This window comes from Genypterus blacodes, unplaced genomic scaffold (assembly GCF_046128005.1).
Source record: "Genypterus blacodes isolate CSIRO-AG114 ecotype Tasmania unplaced genomic scaffold, CSIRO-AGI_Gbla_v1 ptg000112l_1, whole genome shotgun sequence".
Taxonomy (NCBI): Eukaryota; Metazoa; Chordata; class Actinopteri; order Ophidiiformes; family Ophidiidae; genus Genypterus; species Genypterus blacodes.
In genome coordinates this window covers 2,284,058-2,304,140 of record NW_027466916.1, presented here as the reverse complement: position 1 = coordinate 2,304,140, position 20,083 = coordinate 2,284,058, and the positions used below count along the sequence as shown (strand labels likewise).

General features: G+C 48.8%; 2 protein-coding genes across 2 annotated transcripts; one reads left to right on the top strand and one right to left on the bottom strand.

Annotated features, from left to right (window-relative positions):
• Positions 1–1,595: 1,595 nt before the first annotated feature.
• Positions 1,596–4,811, bottom strand: exd1 (exonuclease 3'-5' domain containing 1). The gene is made up of 11 exons (XM_076161539.1): positions 4,706–4,811; positions 4,329–4,397; positions 4,190–4,223; positions 4,037–4,113; positions 3,874–3,941; positions 3,695–3,781; positions 3,469–3,573; positions 3,265–3,345; positions 3,016–3,159; positions 2,734–2,925; positions 1,596–2,511 (listed from the first exon to the last, which is right to left on the bottom strand). Exons 1-11 carry the CDS (start codon positions 4,809–4,811, stop codon positions 1,951–1,953), a joined length of 1,524 nt encoding a protein of 507 aa, XP_076017654.1. The 3' UTR covers positions 1,596–1,950.
• A 1,834-nt stretch (positions 4,812–6,645) lies between these two features.
• On the top strand, positions 6,646–18,767 carry LOC143009621 (RAS guanyl-releasing protein 1-like). Its single transcript, XM_076161670.1, has 17 exons — positions 6,646–7,516; positions 8,039–8,214; positions 11,343–11,450; positions 12,858–12,918; positions 13,015–13,146; positions 13,365–13,518; positions 13,812–13,985; positions 14,863–14,979; positions 15,089–15,364; positions 15,467–15,547; positions 15,664–15,768; positions 15,895–16,004; positions 16,598–16,742; positions 16,821–16,857; positions 17,255–17,398; positions 17,887–18,218; positions 18,303–18,767. Exons 1-17 carry the CDS (start codon positions 7,377–7,379, stop codon positions 18,435–18,437), a joined length of 2,427 nt encoding a protein of 808 aa, XP_076017785.1. The 5' UTR covers positions 6,646–7,376; the 3' UTR covers positions 18,438–18,767.
• Positions 18,768–20,083: the final 1,316 nt, after the last annotated feature.

The following is a 20,083-nucleotide window of genomic DNA, read 5'->3' as shown; positions in this document are numbered from 1 at the left end:
GCCGACCTCTTCTCCTTACACTTTGAGCAAACAGCAGGCGCTCTGGTTCCCACCGCACAGCCAAAACAATAATCGGCCTTAAAAAGCCCAAACTCCCTTTTCGGATGCAAAATCAACACAGCTGGACATCCTAAGGTTTGTGTTTATGTCTGTACGCTACCTTCCCGACTTGGGACTAAAAATAGTGGGACAGCATCCTGCTGTGATGCTAAAGGTGCAGTCATCTTTCCCTCTGAAGGACATAACACTGTCTGAAGTTTGGTAGCAAGGAGGGGGAGGAGGAGGAGGAGGAGGGAGGGAGGAAGCTGTGACTACCGTGTGACAAGCGGCCTGTTCCTTCCTCCCGGGCCTGAGAAACAGGAAGTGCTGCTCATAAGGCATTATTGTGACGGACAGGAAATGCAAGGTCCTCTAAAATAAGAGCCGCGATCTGGTTGTCAATGACAGGAGCCTGTCCTCCATGGCCCCACAGAGACCTGCGTCCCCTTCCCACACAGACACACACACACACACACACACACTCCGCCTATACATCTTTATATTGGAGTGACGCAGATCTAAAACCCTGGAGAGGCACTAAAGCTGTATTTCAGCACTCATTCATGCTTACATAACTGAATCCTATAATAACGTACATAAAAGCTAAAATAAATAAATCAAGTACCGCCACAGAAAGTCACAGCATCAGACTGAATCCCAGCACACACAGTTTGAGCTGGAGGTGTTTCAAAGGGTTAACAGAGGCATATGGGTGGGATCCACCCCGCTTGTCTTCAGCAGAAGCTGAGGAGGAGCCGGTTGCTAAGAGAGATGCTAAGGCTTTGTGCCGCGCTGCCTCCCAGTTAATTAAAATCCTACTTTATCTGTTTCATGCTTTCAATTAGAAAGCTTTGGAAAGGGCCCAAGCCTCTGCATGTAGATAACCATGGCAATGAGATGTGATTAATGCCGGGGGCCCAATTGCGGCGCGGGCTGCGGCGACGGCCTGCTGTCGCGTCCATGTCTTGTTTTGATCCCAGGCACCAGCACGCAGACGATCCGGGCGGAATCAAGATCAGCACGGACGGCACCTCAACCAGCAAATGAGACGGATCAGATCTGCTTTATGCACGCGTGTAGAAGGCGGAAGGTGTCGGCCACCTGCGATCACGCCGGTCTGAGCCGCAGCAGTGACTGGAGCTGCAGCCAGTCAATATCAGGGTGCAGCCCGTGCCAAGAGTAATGGAGGCTCTAGTCATCAGTAATCAAGAGAAGTGTCAGCTAACAGTGTTTTTGCTCAATTAACAGCAGATCCATCAATGTCTGCCTCGGCTTTTCACAATCAATTAACTGCCAACGCAGGAGCCAAGAGGCACAGGCAATCAATCATGCTAAAGCAAATTCTGGCTCAGAGGGCACGAGGCGCCGGTTCTGACTGCAGCTTGTGTTCCAACAGCTTTGAGGCGCACAAGGCCAAGCAGAGAACAGAATACAATTTCTGTTATAGAAGAAGAATCATGACAATTATTCTTTATTGTCCATGAACAGAAACTCAGTGACAACTTTACACTGTAGAGAGAAGAATGAAATGTCACTCAGAATAAGAGTGAGTGGGATTCAGTAGAGAAGGATTTGTGTACTTGTGAGACAATAACGCAACAACGGCCTTCCTGTCGTCACGACAACAACACAAATGTATTCACGTAAGCTTTCCATCAAAAGAGAAACAGAAACAGTAACTTCAAATCATTTCCCTGCAAACACCTGGCCTCAAACACAACCTCTGCACAAAACAGAATATTTACTGCCATCTGCTGGGCATGAAGGGAAGTACAAGACTCTGAAGAAGAAACTTGTAGAGGCCACAACACAACAGGCTCTACATGACTGAAGGAGCTGAAAGTGACATGAATGAAGATGAAAAGAGCAGACAGGGCGTCAACATGAGGCTCAGGCAGGAGATTTTGTTTCTTAGGACCCAGACCTCTTCGTCCTCTCAGGAGCGTTCACGTCTCCAGGGGCCCGAGCTGGAGGCATCTGGAGTAAGAAGCCTCTTCCTATAGAGGGGAAAGCCGGGAAGGATGACTGTCGGTCTTTCCCGAGGCCTCTCCCCCGACCCATTGTGTCCGCCGCTATCCGAGCGAGTCCTCGTCCTGCGGCTGCAGACTGGAGACCGCTGAGAGACGCTTGCTTCCTGAAGCCTGACGCGGCGGCCGTCAATGGTGCTTGAGCCGCCGGGACAAGGGGGGGAGGCAGATCCAGGGGGAGGGAAGAGGAAACGCTGGAGACAAGTGGGGGCCCTGTGGGTGGTCGGGGAGGGAGAAGGTCCACTTTTGCTGATGGAGGAGATTGCTGGCCTGCAGGTTGAAGGGAGTGTCTGGTGGTGGTCTGGGTGGAGGGCTGAGCTCGGGGTTTGGAGCGATCCAGCAGGCCTCCCTCTGTCACCGGGTACTGCTTCAGGGCCAACACCCGGCGCTCCTGAACCGTGCGCTCCAGCTCCCTCAGCTCCTGGGGCAGGTCCAGCACCGAGCCCTGACAAGCAACATTAGAACATCTGCACTACTGTGTGTGATCACAGGAAAGAGGGGTCGGATGTGGATGGATCTGACATTTTTGGGCACTTACACAAAATCCACAACCAGTGAACAGATGTTGATTACGGATGTAGATAACTGACCAAAATCTTCTAACATCATGATAGGCGATAAAGCTTTAAGCAGAAAAGCAAAGCCTCCTCCCTCGTGCCTTACCCACCATGTTTACATGCTGCAGCTCATCAGGTTTGTAGTGGCTGCTGCTGAGGTAGGAGTCCACCAAAGCCATGTAGTCGCTCATGAGTGCGTCCATCAGCAGCAGTCTGAGAGGCTGCAGGTGGATGACGGACAGGGCCATCACCTTCAGCAGCGGCACAGGACACGGACGCTTGGACCACATCTTCCTTTCCTCCTGAAACACAGCACGGATACGATTACAGCCTCGTGCAGAATGTGTGCAAACGTGAGCTCTGTGATGAGGAGAAGAGAAGAGGCCCTGCACCTCGCTGAGCTGTGACTTCATCTGAAGAGAGAGGAGTCGGGAGGGGGGCACCTTCAGATGGAGGCTCAGCACCTCCTGCAGAGAACACACTCTGTCAGGGAGGAAACCACCCGACTCTGAGTGGAAGCACATGACATCTGCCACCTTAATGAAGAAGACAGAGGAAGAATGAGCACCCAGGGAAACACCAGAGCCATTTGTGGTTAATTACTGAAAGTGTTTGATCGCAGATTGGGGTGTGTTTGTTACCTGTGTGTCAAAGACGTTGGCAAGCTTTACTCCAAATTGAGCAATCAAACATCCTGAGACGGCTCTGCAGTCATGAATCACCTGTGTGTGTGTGTGTATGTGTGTGTGGGGGGAACAAGGCCACATTATTAATGGATGTTCGAATGGTAACAATGATCGCTCTGACTGAAGTGACTTTCTCCTCTCATTGTTGACGTCGCTCACCTTCAGAATGTGTTGATCTTCCAGGATCATAGAGAGGCCGTTCTTAAAGGCCCGGGATCCAAGTGCCAGGATGTCAAATAGATACACTTTGATTTTAGTGGCAATCTGCGAGAATGAAGATCAGTTAGGTTCACATTCTAGGAGGTGAAGTGACTCGGATCCATGTCACAGCCCAGAGAGAACAAACAAGAGCTGATACACTTGCATATAAGCTCCTCCATCTCACCTGCAGCCAGCAGAGTCTCCCGTGCTGGAAAACCTCGACTCCATCAGCTCCTATGGAAATCACGCGGTGCTTCTTGATGTGTATCACCTAAAGGACAGTTTCAGTGTTTTTACAGTTTAGAAACAGCTCTCTAAAGAAACAACAATCTGTGAAGAAGAAGGAGCTAAAGATCGACTCACTGCTGGTGTGAAGGTCGTCAGATAATCATCGATGACCACGTAGCTGATGTGCTCCTTATCTTCATCATCTACAAAGAAAGACTGATGAGTGACTGGTAGAATATGTGTGTTAGGTGAACTTTAGGGAAGAAAACTCTGGAAACATCGTTTTTATGAAACTTACCCGATGTGATTACATTTCTGTTTGGCCAAAACTCTTCCTCGGTTAAGTGGTCTTCAGGTTTGTCCTCGTGAATCTGTCTGTGGAACAGATTGAATCCTGTAGTTTATGAGCAAATAAGATCCAATACTCGCACGCTGATTGTTAATTACTTACCCGCTGTCAGCCGTTGCTTCACCAATAAATTCCACTGTAATTTAAGTTGGACAAGCGATTACTTACCATACCAAAACTTTTACGAGGAGGATTTATTGATAACTTCATAGAGCGTCGCTACAACGTGAGGATGACTCACCGTTCAAGATCTCTCGACCAAAGAAGAGCTTGGACCCGGGGATTCTACTGCCATCACTGCCATTGACCACTGCAACACAACAGGAAGTCAAATAAGCTGTAGGAATAAAGCTAAATACTTCATCGGCCCTAAACAAACCAAATTGAATAAATTAATACATAATTAATTGTGAATAATAATTGACAAAGCAACCGAAATTTCGAAAAAAAATCATGTTTTATCACTAAATATTATATACAACATGGATGCACTTCCGGTACCACCAGTGGTGCACGTGCCACCGTTTGAGAACCACTGACAGATTTAACAAAGTAGTCAAAACTTTTATTCACCTACAACGACCAATTAAAGTAGTTTAGAATGAATGTTTCTCAAACCGTCTGCTAAAACCACAGTTTTGTTGGGGTTTACGTGCTGGAGGACGCCACAGAACGATGAAGACTTCAGGGTCAGTTTGACGCGTTTTCCCTTCAGGATATCCATGAATTCGAGGTTGCCCATTTTAACTTTTCACTCTGCAAGTAGTTGTTCAGTCAGTGTAACTAATTGGCCGCACACATGCGTTTAATAGCCGTAGAATTGACGAATTAACCACTGGCTAACCAGGCTACAACTAGTTATTTACAGCTAACTTATGCTAACGATATAGACAACGTGCCACTGAATTACATGCTGCCTTCAGGTGCTCCTCGTTAATTCCACTGCCACACACCTAAATCTTAAATCAGACTCGCATCCTGTAACAAACCAAACAAAGTGTTTTCTGCGTTGTGTACTTTGTATTAGTTGGCGATTTTTCTGAAGGAACAGATAGATTATGCAGATACAAAAATGGGGCCCCATTCTCGCACCATTCACCTAAACAGATACTAATACATGATAAGACAGAAAGATCAGCTCCATGGCGCCCTCTTGTATGGATTATTCTCTATAGAAGATAAAAAAAATAAAATAAAAAGGCTGCACCATCTCAGGATGTAAGTGCTGCCTTTTTGTTCTGATGTCATAACACAATATATCCACTAGGGGGACACAACAGCATGAATCGTTGTAATAGTCATTCACTTCATGGTCATTGATGTGTGTCCTTGTTTTACAGCTGATAACAAGACACTGCATCAAGATAAGACCTTTGATTGTCTGTCACCCATTTCTGTCGCAGATTGAAGAGTCAGTGACATATTGATCAAGCAATGTTTGGGCACACTCTGGAAAGCTGGTATCAGATGACTGTATGTGCTGTATTTTTTAGAGGAGTACATTTATAGTAAGGGTTTCTTCAGCACTTCTACATAGTCCATACTTTAGAAATACAGACACACACACACACACACACACACACACACACACACACACACACACACACACACACACACACACACATGTCCAAAAGTCTCTTTGTCTTATCAGTGTTGTGTTTGCAAATCAGGTTGGTCAAACTGGAATTGTTGGTTTAAGGTCTGGAGGCAGAGGAAAGCACCAGGCGTCATATAACACTGATTCACTCTGTGAAAATGTCAACATTATGTTGTCATTTTGACCTTATGTCAGCAGGATTGAGCTCAGCATAGACAAAAGATGAATTCATGGATCCTGTAGATGTGCCATCCTCTGTGTCGCCACATGGGGGCAGGCTTCTCCTCTGGAAGGCCTGATAACCACAACAACACAGACAAGTTGCAGGATATCTTATCAGTTATGGGCAGCTGCTAAAACACAAGCTCTCATGACTTCAATCTGGTGGTGGAAACCTTTGAAGTGATTTCCTTTTTGTCAACTTGGAGTCTGTTGTGTCGTGTGTGTCGCTTCAGTTGAGATTCACTTGATCATGAATGACTGATTGAACAACACTCCTTTATTAGCTAAAGTTTCTTGAACGTAACAAGAAGATGCTTTGGAGACAGTACAAATAATCTTTAAAATTATGTTAAGCTCTTTATACAAGACAGAAGAATGTGTTTAGAAGTTGACAACAGATTTGGATGGTATCAGAATTAAAAAAACCCAAAATAATTGATTTGAAACATTGAACTTCTTGGTCTTCAGGGTCTAACCCTCAAACCATATTCAATGTAAACAACATGCACATCTCACCAGAAACACTTTATAATGTCTGTGTTGTCTTAACAGTGGATGAATTACAGAAACATCCTCTCTGGACCCCCTGTGGTGCCGTAACTGTGTCTCCTGTAGAAGCTTTAATGGAAACTCCAACAACTGTGAGCTTCAGAGGAAGAACCACCCTTTTCCTGTCCCACACACACATAACACATACATGCTGCAGATTGAGAGAAGGGGGGGCGGGGGGGAATATTATCTCAGAGAGTTTCTGAAACCTCCACATGTCAAAGAAGTTTCCAAAACACCAAAATCTAAGAATACAGCATTTAGACTTTAAACGAGAGGAGGAATGACAGGAAAGCAACGCTGCTGCTTTTCACTGAATCACCCAGAGAGCCCCTGAGGCTCCCAGGGATCCACCAGCACGACCTCGCCATCAGAGCACAGAGGGCACACGTCCATCTGTCTCTTTCTGACATTCTGTCTCTCCATTCTTGCATATTTCTAACAACCCGTCCCTCCTTATTTAGCTCCTTATTTCTATTTTCTCTCCTTTACTTCATTTCATCTTTCTTAACCAGCCTATAAGCAAGAAACCCCCCTTAAACAATATCACAATGTTTTCACCAGACTGTTAAACATAACTCATCCTCTTGACTGAGTACTTTTGATGTTTAATATTACTGCAAATACTTCTAACTTCTGCTTTTCCTTTGAGTATATATGCAATCCTATATGTACCTTCCTCCAGCACTGAAGTACTTCCCTTTCCATATAATCGCACACAATCAATCCCTGCCACAGTGAGATCACTACTTATGAAACGCGTAACACACGCAGTCTGTGTGCGACAGCAGCGGCAGCGGCAGCAGCAGCAACGTTGCCGCCGCCCACTCGGATCCACGCTGCGTGAATCTCCAGTGTGTGTCATTCATCCCTACAGAGGAGTCACAGTCAGAATGCAGGAGGAGCGGCCACAAACATGAGATGCTCCCATCGAGGAGGACACAGATGGACAGCTTAGTGCAGCCGCTGGTGGCTCAGTACCTCGCCATGGGGTGCCAGGCGAAGGACAAGAACGTCCATAACGAGAGCGTAACGCCGGAGGAAAAGGGGAAAGACGACGCGTAAGTCACATTATCCAAACTTGTTCAACAACTTGGGTGTGAATGTCATGAAGGCTGATGATTAGTCGAGCTCGGCGGCGCTCGGTGTGTCTCGGCGGGCGGCGCGTAAAGCGGAGAGCGGCGGTGTTTACGCACAGACGGGTCTCCGGGAGAGCAAACTTTGGGGGCGAGACGCGCTTCGCGCTGCGTTTCCCCTCATGCGGATCACTCTGTTGTCACACTCTGGCTGCTGATACAGTCGCGCATTCTCGGAACAACCTCCATCTTGTTTACTGGTCACTCAGCGGCTCGGTCTGGCTCTGGATATCCGCAATCAACTGGTATTTCCCCGTTTAGAGGAAGGAAACGAGAACAATGAATAGCAAAGTGCCAGGTGGTTGTTTTCGCCTCCTTCATGCGTTCACACAATAGCTGTAATAAAAACAGACGAATTAGTAATAAAAATCTGCGGTGTGATGGGAATATTGTGTGTATTTTGTTAACACAGTCCTCCTCCTCCTCCTCTCCCTCTCTTGTCTAAAGGAAAGTGACTCCTGGATGCGGCCCCAGGTCCAGAGTCTCTCCTCCAGGCCGCCCTCCAAGGTTCCACAGACCCAGCCCGGCCCAAAGCGCCCCGGGTAAGGCCGTAATGTCCCTGGGACGCCTCAGCAAAGGGGCCAGCTGGGAGGAGCTGATCCAGGCCTGCCTGCAGTCCTTCGGTAAGTCAACGCTGACCCGCATTCGTGCTCCTGTAGAAGCTTGAACATGTTGAAACACAGGCACCTTGATCTGACGTGTGAGCTACAGAGTTATGACATCTTTGCACTTCTCTGGGTGTCACAGCAGGAGACAGACGGGTGCTCTTCTGCTTTATTTGTGCCGTACTTTGGAAGTTACGTCAAACTACTTTCTTGTCTGAGCTCACACACACATACACACACATACGCACACTTCTTTGGTAGTCCCTGATTTTAGTTGTGTTCTCATGGAATCTTCCAATCTCTGACTTGTCTGCACAGGCCTCTGTGATCACACGCAGGGAGCTGCAGGGCATTGGAAAGTAAACTGATTTGCACAACTGATGAGCACAGATTCAAATGTATTCGTTTGTCTGCTCTTACATTTCCAACTTAAAATACATTTTCCACTTCTCCATGTTTGCATTGTGTTAACTATGGGGTCAAAGTGATCTCTGATGCTGAGTTGCTGGTGTTTGTACAGACAGATATTCCATTTTGTCTCCTGATTCAGATTCAGTGACGTCTCTGTTCTATCTCACTGCCTGCAGCATGTTCTAATTTAGCCGTATTAAATAGAAAAAGGACCACACTGATTGGCCGGCTTCAGTTGGATCATAAAAGTGAAGATCATGGGCTTCATCAAGTTGTCTGGAGTGCTCTCAGAGTTATGGTGATTGTGCCTGTGAAGAGAGAAGCTTTCAAATTGCCGTTGCCTGGATACATAAATGGAGTGAGAGCAATGAAGAGGTGTTACAATGGGCTGAACATAAAACGGCATCCCATAACTACATGTATCTGTGCTGAGGTAGAGGGGGGATAATAATAACAGCCTGCTGCTGATTTGAGATTCACCAGTAATCATGATCACATCAGTATTACAGAAACAGGATGAGCCAACGTGTGTGTGTGTGAGGCGCAGAGGAACCCTGCATGTAGACTCTGCAGCTTTCCGTCACCATGCAAAGCCTGATGAGATACGTATGAACGCACTCCAGATGGTATCTCTCCTGCAGCAGCCGCAGCTCAGTACATTTCCACCGGGGTCTTCCTCCACGCAGCCCCGCTCCTCCCCGGCCCACATCACAGGCGAACCCCTGAGGTTTGCGAGTCCTGCCACCTTTTCAAATGTGACGCCGCACGTAAGAGCTATTTGAAGGATCTCCGACTGGCAGCTTCAAGCCTGACAGAGCCGGAAAGGTCAAACCCCCCCCCAGAACAGCCGTCCTCAGATGCCGGCCTGCGTTTGAAATGTAGAGAGCCGTGAGGTGCGGATCAATAGCGGTTGACATCATCGCTCTCCCTCTCTCCAGACCGCACTGTAGAGCGCTCCATGGAAAATTCAGGACATTACTACGATGCCAAAGTGTCGGTAAACGCAGAGCCAGTCCTGATTATCGGTGGAGAATTGTGTTTAGACTACAGCGAGGTAATCACCGGCCTCCATCTGACTCGGAATCCTTTAAAACAAAGGCCTCATCCATTCTGATAGCATCTGTCAAAACAAGGAAAAGGAGGCGCGCAGGTTTGCAAGCGGCTGATAAACGCCTGCGATAACCTTAGCGGCAGCACCTTCGGCTATGTTTGTCGTTCCCGCCGAGCCTGCAGCAGCTTTCCTCATTTTCCAGCCCTGCGACAGACAGCGGTCCAGAGGGGATTTCCTCTGTAATTAACCCGACACGGGGAGGGTTAGCGGTTGGAAAGTTGTGAAAACGGATGGAGCAATATTTCACCTGATGGAGAGTGGAGGCTTCCTGTTGTGCGTCAGTCAAAGGAGTCGTTGGCTGGATTCACTCCTGATGTTTCCCTGACATGTGGAGTAAAATGTGAGCGTAGATGAATAATAGAGGAGCTGAACGAGACCATCAGTGTGTTTCCTTCACCCGTCCATTGTTATTCTTCTTCTTCTTCCCTACTTAAAACGCGAATGAGTCAACTCTGTATTTTCTTTTGTTTCACATTGCGTCATGGAAGTAAAAACACTTGTCTTGACTGGTGAGGTCATTAGGCTGCGCGTGTGTGTGTGTGTGTGTGTGTGTGTGTGTGTGTGTGTGTGTGTGTGTGTGTGTGTGTGTGTGTGTGTGTGTGTGTGTGTGTGTGTGTGTGTGTGTGTGTGTGTGTGTGTGTGTGTGTGTGTGTGTGTATCACAAACAGAAACACACCCCGTTGCAGGATATGAGGGCTGGATTAGTGAGCTGCCCGAGTGGCCCGTCGCCTTATAGATAACAGAAGATTAGAAAACACGTTGCCATGGCGTCGGAGGTATTTCCAAGGTGATTGGGTTTTAAAAACAGGGCCACACAGACGCCTTTAATGTCCTTGATGGTGTCGAGACTCAGAGCCAGATATGAGTCACTGATGTTGCTCTTAAAGGCTTCCAACACTGGGATCAGTGCTGTGTCGGTGTTGTAACCAGCATAGAGTCAGAATGGCCCAAGCCTCAACCTAATGCACTTCCTCTTTCAGCCAGCCACCGATTGACTACATGTAGGGAAGTGATCCAGCGTTCCATTGCAGCCTTTTCCACCACAGTGGGTCAAATTTTGGGTTTGCAATTTCTCGCACACGGCCGTTTTTACCACGTAAAGACTCTCAGGCCTCAGGCTCAGCTGACAGGAACTTCTCTCAGCCCGGCAGGCCGGGGGGAACCCATGATGTCAGACGTTAGCGTAGAGACAGACGACCGAGACAGGAAAGGTGGTCTGGTCACAAAGAGGAAGTGAGATATGTGAAACATGCAACCCACTGACACACACACACACACACACACACACTCACACACCCCTCACCCTCAGGAAAAGGCAGACACCTTCACAAAGAGGTCTGTGTGTGATATGAGGGAGTGTATTGTATACACAGACACACAGCAAACTCAGCCTGTTATCTTTCTTCACCGCTCTCACCTCACTTATTTTATCCTCCTATTGTCAGACATTCAGACAATAATTAAACACAAACTAGTTTCTAATTAAGGCCAAATATCAGCAGAAAGTATTCATTCTAAATCAAGGTGACTCTTGTGATGACTCATCTCGTCATCCTTTCACAGGCTGAAGCCGCCTCACAGACAGCAGAGGTACAGTGAGTGTGTGTGTGTTCTTCTCTTTCAGACTCCAGCGGCCGCTTGTGTGGGAGCAGCCACGTGTTGAACATCACCTTGACCATGCACCGTCTGCTCATGTCCTCCAGCGATCTCCTGGACAAACTCAGCGCTCTATATCCTCCAACACAGACACATACACACACACACACACACACACACACACACACACACACACACACACACACACACACACACACACACACACACACACACACACACACACAGAGTCCACGCAGCCAGCCGACACGGCAGCGCGGCCCGATGACTCACAGGGTTTGGCCCAAACAGAACGCGGGATCAGATCTATCTGCACCTCTGCTGTGTGCTGCTTCCCTTTGGTTGTCAAGAGCAACAGGCAATCAAGCTGGTACAGTACTGGCCGTACGCTGTAGCTGCCTGTATCCGTCTGTGTAAAGCCTAATAGGCGAGAGGCAGCGTGTGTTTACTGCCTGCTGTCAGTCACTCGGCTCCATTGTGACAATCAGCCTGCAGCCGTCCTGCATTAGGTCGTGCCTCTAAAACGTTTGATTGCGTCTCCTCCATCGTCGCTGCACTTCATCTGTAAGGAAAAGCGTGTTTTTGTGACCTCAGTAATCCAGGCTTCCATTCAGGAAGCAGCAGTGGCGTCATGAAGCCTCTCAGAGGAGCTCGCCGGCCTGGTAAGGAGCCTCTGGGCTCCAGGTGTTAATTACTTCTGCCGCTTTCACATACGAGTCCTCTTCAGCTATATATAACACACAGACCCCTCCACCGCCTAAAGAGGCCCCTGCTCGCACAAACCCACGTCAACGCCCCCCCCACCCCGGCTATTTTTAACGCCCTCGCTCTGAGCCGAAGACCCGAAAGGACGCATCAAACGCATTGAAAGGTGCGCGTGAGGATCAAGGGACAGAAGCCGGGGCCATTAGCAGCCCTCAGCACCGTCTGGCCTCAGGATTGCGTGGGTCGTTCTTCTGCTCCCATGACGCAATTAGCCTTTTTATGCGCCTCACTTCAAGCTGATTGAGGGCGATTGAGGGCCGGCGTGTCAGGCTATTGTTGAAAAGCTGCTTCACACAATACAGACGTGTTCTGTGTGCAGCGAGCTGTGGTCACCGTGGGGATAAGGGAGGCCGGACCGACCCAAACAAACGAGCTGGCGGGCCGACAGTAAGAGATTAAAACAGGTTTATCTGTCAGGCGCTCGTTCCTCTGTCACATGAAACGGTGATTGTGTCGTTTTTGTCCATTTTTATTCTTCCGTTACTTCTGAATGCCAGAGTGATTCATTCTGTGATGCTCATCAGAGTTTAGCTTCATGCGATCGCCTCCTCCCACATGGCCAAATGTCACTCCTGTTTGCCTTTTAGTTGATTTAGTTGTGTTTAATGACAAGTTGTTTACATGGAAGAAGCTGACGGCCAACCAACTGTTCAGGGCTTAAAGGGTTAAATACACGGATGATGTCAGACATCCGCAGGTGTGTTGTCTTTTATACCTGAGGACCTGTGACCACTTGTCTCCTTAACTGAAGCGCTCACATTCCAAACAGCTCTGGAAAATGAGGAGCCTGTAGAGTGTCAGAGGGTCTGCTACCTCATCAGGTCAGTGCCTCAGCTCACACACACACACACACACACACACACAGATTGTGATGTCAAAGGTTCTCCTCATTGACCCGCCTCTGTGTCTCCCTGCAGGTACTGGATCCAGGAGTTCTGGATGATGTTCCGTTTGCACCACAGCCTGTCGGACAGTCTGGAGCAGTTCAGGGATCTGATCCGAGAGCAGGGCCAGGAGCGTCTCTCCTCTCTCCTAGAGACCAAGTGGATGTAAGTGTTATTCTGTGGCCAGCTGGCGGCTGAGACACGAGGCTTACGCCACTCTCACATTTGTTTTGTTCGCTCATGGAAAGATTCCGAAATCAGTCACGACCGAGACGCTGCACCAGGGAACAATTAACCATTACAGTCCTGACTGACGAGGCTCTGTGGCTCTTAAAGTGAGATTGTTATTGATCGTTAGGCTTTATGGGTGTTTTGTTTCTTAGCTGCGAGCGTGACTGGTCGTGGAAGGCCAGCCAGAGGATCAAAGCTAACTGTAGCAAAAAGAGGAAAGTCTCTCTGCTGTTTGACCACCTGGAGCCCATCGAGTTGGCCGAACATCTCACCTACTTGGAGTTCAAGTCTTTCTGCAGGATATCAGTGAGTACACACACACACGTGCGCGCGCGCGCGCGCACACACACACACACACACACACACACACACACACACACACACACACACACACACACACACACACACACACACACACACACACACACACACACACACACACACACACACACACACACACACACACACACACACACACACACACACACACACACACACACGCGCGTCAGAATAATCAAGTTCCTTTGAAAATGAAGCTACTCCACCTTCACACTTTCCTTCATCTCCTGTTGACCTTCTCCTCCTCCTCTCACTGCCAGTTCGTGGACTACCAGAACTACATCCGCAGCTGCTGCATTAAGGACATCCCCGTGATGGAGCGCTCCATCGCCCTGTGCAACGGCGTCTCCCAGTGGGTGCAGCTGATGGTGCTGAGCAGGCCCACGGCTCAGCTGAGGGCCGAGGTGTTCACCAAGTTCATCCACGTGGCTCAGGTAGACGGACGCTCCGCCCAGACTCCTCACTACTGCTTTTAAAACGCTTTCACTTCCTGATCCCCCCGCCCCCCCTCGCTCCCTCCCTCGCTCGCTCGCTCAGACCGCCGTTCAAACACATTTGCTCGCTTCTGCCTTCTGTGTGCGCCATTGTTCCCACACCTTATCTAACTAATGACAGTCTATTGTCACACTGGGCTCTGTGAGATGAACAACACTATACTGTAGATGCTACATAATTGGCAGTTGCGTAATGCGTATTCACAGGGAGCTGGTAATGATTTTTTCGAGAGCCCCGTGACAGGCTTTTAGTGCATCAAAAGATCTCGCCAGTAGCAAAATATTAACTGAATGCAAGCTAATGGAGGCAGCAAGTGGAGGACACGAGGGGAGAATGGAGCGGGCAGGCAGGGGTGAGGGCTCGACGTGAGGCCGCCGTGTCGGGCTCAGGCACCGACGAGGCGGCCCTGAACTCTGCGGGACCTTTTGCACTCGTACACTAATGCACCGGCTGCTGCTGCTGCTGCTGCTGCTGCTGCTGCTGTTGCTGTTGCTGTTGCTGCTGCTGCTGCTGCTGTCAACCTCAAAGCCCGCGAAGTGTGCAAACAAAATTTGCGCAATGATGCACCACTGTGAATTAGAGAAGTGAAACAGAGGCGATAGTTCCTCCAAAAGAGAGAGAGAGCAAGAGAGAGAAGGAGAGAGAGAGAGAGAGAAGGAGGGAGAGAGAGAGAGAGATGTCAGGAAGGAGAAAGGGCCGACAATGAAAGTGTGTTATGTAACGGCGGCGTTGTGTTGTTACATAACACGCCGCTACCTGGGACACGTTTGATTGTCCCGTGTTTATCTGAGCGTGTGTGTTTTGTGTGTCCATCAGTGTCTCCATCATATCCACAACTACAACACACTAATGGCGGTGGTGGGAGGTCTTTGTCACAGCTCCATCTCCAGGATGAAGGACACCAGCTCGCATGTGCCCAACGAGGTCACCAAGGTAACGCACAAGACGCCAAGGAACACTTAGCAAAGAGCTTTCAAGAGCTCTCAGAGCAATAACGGCTCACTCACCCCCGGTTCCCCTCCCGGCCCTTTCACTCCCTCAGGTACTGAACGAGATGACGGACCTGCTGTCCTCCTGCAGGAACTACGACAACTATCGGCAGGCTTACAGCCGGTGCTCGGGCTTTAAGATCCCCATCCTGGGGGTCCACCTCAAAGACCTGATCACCGTCAACGAGGCCAAGTCGGACTTTGTGGAGGACAACAAGGTGAACGTGCAGAAGCTCCAGGTGCTCTACACACACATCAACGAGCTGATCCAGCTGCAGCAGATCCCGCCCAGGCTGGACGCCAACAAGGACCTGGTCCACCTGTTGACGGTACAAAGCCAACTGGAGCCTTAAAACTCGACAAATGTTTTCTGCTTGTACGTTTTTGTAGCTTTGCCTCCATATTTACAGTGAATCATTTCATTTCCTCAGCTGTCTTTGGATCTTTACTACACCGAGGACGAGATCTACGAACTGTCCTACACCAGGGAGCCCAAGAACTGCAAAGCACCTGTGAGTGATGATCCATGACAACACACACCTGCTGACACACACTCAAACACACACACGCACACACACTTGTCCACCTGATCCGCTGTGTTTTTAAAGACGTCTGGATTTCTCCTCAGCCAGCCACCCCCTCTAGACCTCCAGTGGTTGTGGACTGGGCGCCAGGCGTGGCTCCCAAACCTGATCCCCGCACCATCAGCAAGCACGTGCAGCGGATGGTGGATGTAAGCGCTCACACACTTAAACGCAACGCAGAAACCTTTCATTCCTCTCAGCTGCTGTCATTCCAACAATCGGCTCTGACAGTTATTGTTCCGTACGATTCTTTGGTCTCTTTGTCTCTCTGGCAGTCAGTGTTTAAGAACTACGATCATGACGAGAACGGCTTCATTTCTCAAGAGGACTTTGAGAAAATTGCTGCGAGTTTTCCCTTTTCCTTCTGTGTTATGGACAAAGAGAAGTGAGTGGCGGAGTCCCTGTGCGCTGTGGCTTGTCTGACAGGTCACACACACACACACACACACACACACACTCACACTCACACTCTGACAGTCGTGGAAAGGAAGTAAAAGTGGTATTTGTAGTGACGGGTGTAGCAACAGGAAACACAAAATAGCAGCAGAAGAAACCATATATCTGCCACCCAATATTTGCTCTTCATCTCTCATGCAAGCGGAGGATTTACACGCCTGTAGAGAGGCGGCGCCAATGTTTAAGTTTAGATGAAGAGCGGATGTGACCGAAGCCTACACGGCCTATTAGCAAATATGGAACAGCAGAGTTGATGTGAAGGACAGTGAGGGGGGGCGAGAGGGCGAGACTCACGATGAAGAGGGCCTCAGGGTGTGAGAGTTCATGACAACAAAGACACAAAATAGTTGGAAACGTTGAATCAAAGCGACAAAATCTAACAACAGATTACGAGTGAACCACAATAATTTTGCCGCCATCATCAGGTTGTTGTTTAGCACGCGCTGTGTTGCGTTTACTGCCCTGTTTCTCCTTCTAAACCTGTGTATTGTGTGTGTGTGTGTGTGTGTTTGTGTGTCATAGGGAAGGCCTGGTCAGCAGGGAGGAGATCACAGCCTACTTCATGCGGGCCAGTGTCATCTGCTCCAAGCTGGGTCTGGGATTTGTTCACAACTTTCAGGAGACCACCTACATGAAGCCCACCTTCTGCGACAACTGCTCGGGATTTGTACGTGACCGCACTTTAACTAATCGCTCTTTAATCAGAAAGGAGAGATTATTCAAAGTATTTTCTTGTCCTTTGCAGTTGTGGGGCGTCATCAAGCAGGGCTACAGATGCAGAGGTGAGTTCTTCTTCTTCTCTGGCTCCTTCTGTCTGTCTGTGTCTCATTGTTGTGTGCGAGGAGGCGCAGGTGAAGTGGAGCCATCACAAGAAGGTGCCTTGTGGTTTTTGTGTGTTGCAAGTCTCACGCTGAGCCTTGCAACAACATGAAGGGAAAGAGTGTGCAGAGCCAGCCGCGGCCTTCCCCCTCCCCCGGCACGCTGAAGGCTCCACACACTTATTTGTTTGCTTGGCAGTAAAGCATGCACAGGGGGGTTTGGAGATGTTGCATTTGCAGCAGCAGCGAGAGAGAGAGAAAGAGAGAGAGAGAGAGTTCAAAGACAGGAGAGGTTTGGTTCAGCTGGAGGTAGGAGATGTTTTCGCTCCTGTTCTTACGTGTTCTCTTGCTCTCTGCTCAGACTGCGGGATGAACTGCCACAAGCTGTGTAAGGACCAGGTGGCGTTTGAGTGCAAGAAGAATGCCAAAGTGACCAACGCCATGGACAGCCCCACGCCCAGCTCCACGCCTGTCACCACGCCTGTTACCACGGGCACCTCAGAGGGTGGGTGGGGGTGCTGGAGTTCATTACCAACACACACACACACATTTTTCATCTCAGTCTCAGTTCCACTCGTGCACTAAGGCCATCTGGTGGCAGAGATATTAAAGTGCATATGTGGATAGAGTATGCCATATGATTTAATTTACTCTGTCTGTCACCCTACACACACACACACACACACACTGCTCAGCGTGTGTATTACTGTTTGGGTGATTTCCCCGTGCAGGCACCAGCTGTTACTCTGAGCTGTTTCACTTACAGTAATACTGAAGTGCCCACCTCTTTCGAGAATAGAACTGATTTCAGAGGAGGAGAACTTTCGATTTTGCATAATATGAATATGAACGACCTAACAAGAGAACCTGCAGGAATAACTTTCTGACTCGCTCTTCTGTCCTGTGGTTCATCTGAGTTGCATTGTCTCAATACTGTGTTGTACTTTTTTGTGATTTCTTATATATTCGGCTGTAATTTGTCACTGCTTGCAGGTTCAGAGGAAGTTCCTTTCCCGTACACGTCTGATGAGAGCAAAGACTGGAGCCCAGACTCCCCGGTCCCGTACCTCTCCAGACCTCAAAGGGTCCACAGTGGCACCCAGACAGAGGGCCCCTACTCGCCTGAGTCTAGCCGCCATCCGCCTTCTCTCCTGGCCCCGGCGGCGCACAGCCTCCCCCCGTGTCCCAGCCCGGTGCCTCAGCGCAAGCAGCGGCACTGCGCCAAGTGGGAGAACAGAGCCTCTATGGCACAGAAGCCCAAAGAGCTGGGGGAAGAGGAGGAGGAGGAGGAGGAGAGCAAACCCACCTTCGAGACTCTGGAATCGGTGAGTTTCTGCACCCTCTGCTCAGTTTTGCACGACACTGGAACACACCGCAGCTAAATCTAAAATCTCATTTGTGTCGCTCAGGACAACCAGAAGCTGCAGAGGGCCAACGAGACACTACGCAGGAAGCTGAGGGAGACGGAGCGAGAGGTGGAGATACTGAAGACGCTGCTGAGGAGGCACGCCCTCCACCCCGTGGAGGATGACTCCTCCTCATAGCTGAGGAGCCGGGGAGACAGGTGCTGCCCCCACTACGGCAGCGTGTACAAATCTGAATTCAATACTGTACAGTTTGGTCATCAACCGTGCAAATTCATCAGTGTAGTCTAGAGCATAGAGCGGCGTATAGAGCACACAGCCTGAAGCATGTTTTAATGCTCATGGGACACAGACAATCAAGACAGCCAATCAATGCATCATCAATAAGGCGGCCATAACAGCAATCACAGTTTCTACAGCACAAACAGGCTGCAGGTCTGAAGATGTCTTTATAATGCAAAGTAGTTTCAAGCAGTTTGTAACGTTAAAGAGTCCAGCCGCCCTTTTATTGCTTTTTTTTATAGCTCAACAGAGTGAGATCATTAAAGATGAGCATAAATCATTTCCTGGGTTTAGTGGACCAATAAGAGCTGTTTGCCCACAGAATGGAAAGCAAACATGGACTTTTTATAGACACAGCAGGGAAACGTATGGAACTGCGTCGTCTGAACCACAGATGAGACTTGAATAACATTAAAATGTAAAGGTATTATTGCATTATTCTGTTATTAGATGAGGTAGTAACCTGCAGGTGTAGATCAGACGGTCCTCTGTGTATCCGTGTCTCATATCAGTGAGTGTGCTCGTCGTTTTTAGTGCCTATGTTCATATTTATTGCCTCAAACACTACAAATGTCATCATATTAAGACTCAGATAGTTGAACATTGTATATGCTGGTACTCACTGGAATATTTATGCTGGTGTGCGTTTGTTGTTTTTTTCTTTTTCTTATTAATTTTTTTTGACCGTTGAGCTTCACAGTGTGGCCGTGTGGTTGCTATGACTCCTCCTGTGGCTGTATCGTACTGTGAATGACACCAGATTGTGATGTGAACACGGCGTCGCCATCGTGCCTGTGTGGTAGTAGTGCCATGCTTTCTCTCAGTATTGTTCTCGTTCTCTCTCTCTCAGTGCTATAATAAAGAAACCCTGTACCTTCTACCAAACTGTGATACTCGCCTCGGCCACCAGGGGGCAGTAAAATCATTTTAACGTCCCTCTTGTTTTGTTTTTGCAGGAGAATAGTGATTTTCAGTCCTGTATTGTGACACCGAGACTCATGTTACAGTTTCTTACGTCTCTGTGCCTTTACTTTGAAGTCACACATCACAAATAGATGCCTTGATCATAATTTACAGTCATTTCCAAAAACGTTCTGTAAGAATTTGGATGATTGATATGCGAGAGCCTTTACAGTGCAGCTTCGTGTCACCTTGACATTTTTTTAAGATTGTGCCAATCCGTCCCTCGGGGCTGTGCCGCTGCTGGTAAATGAGTCCGGCTGCACACAGATAATGAGAGCGAACCTGTCTGCGGCTGGAGACTCGAACAAAGCACCAAACCATCGGGCCTCTTTCAGCAGCACTGTCACCAGCAGCTGATGAAGCGCTGCAGGATTCAGGTGCTGTGACTCGCTACATACGGCCGTAATCTGATCCAAATTAAATTGTAGATCTTCATTCCCCGGCTGCTGTAATGACTTGTTGCCTTGCATTTTCGCCTGGCCGGGCCGAGCGAGAAAACCCCCAATGAAAATCTCTCAGGCGCAGCAGCAGCAGCTCTCCCAAGCCGAGCGGCGGTGACAGCTAATTTACTTCTGCTTGAA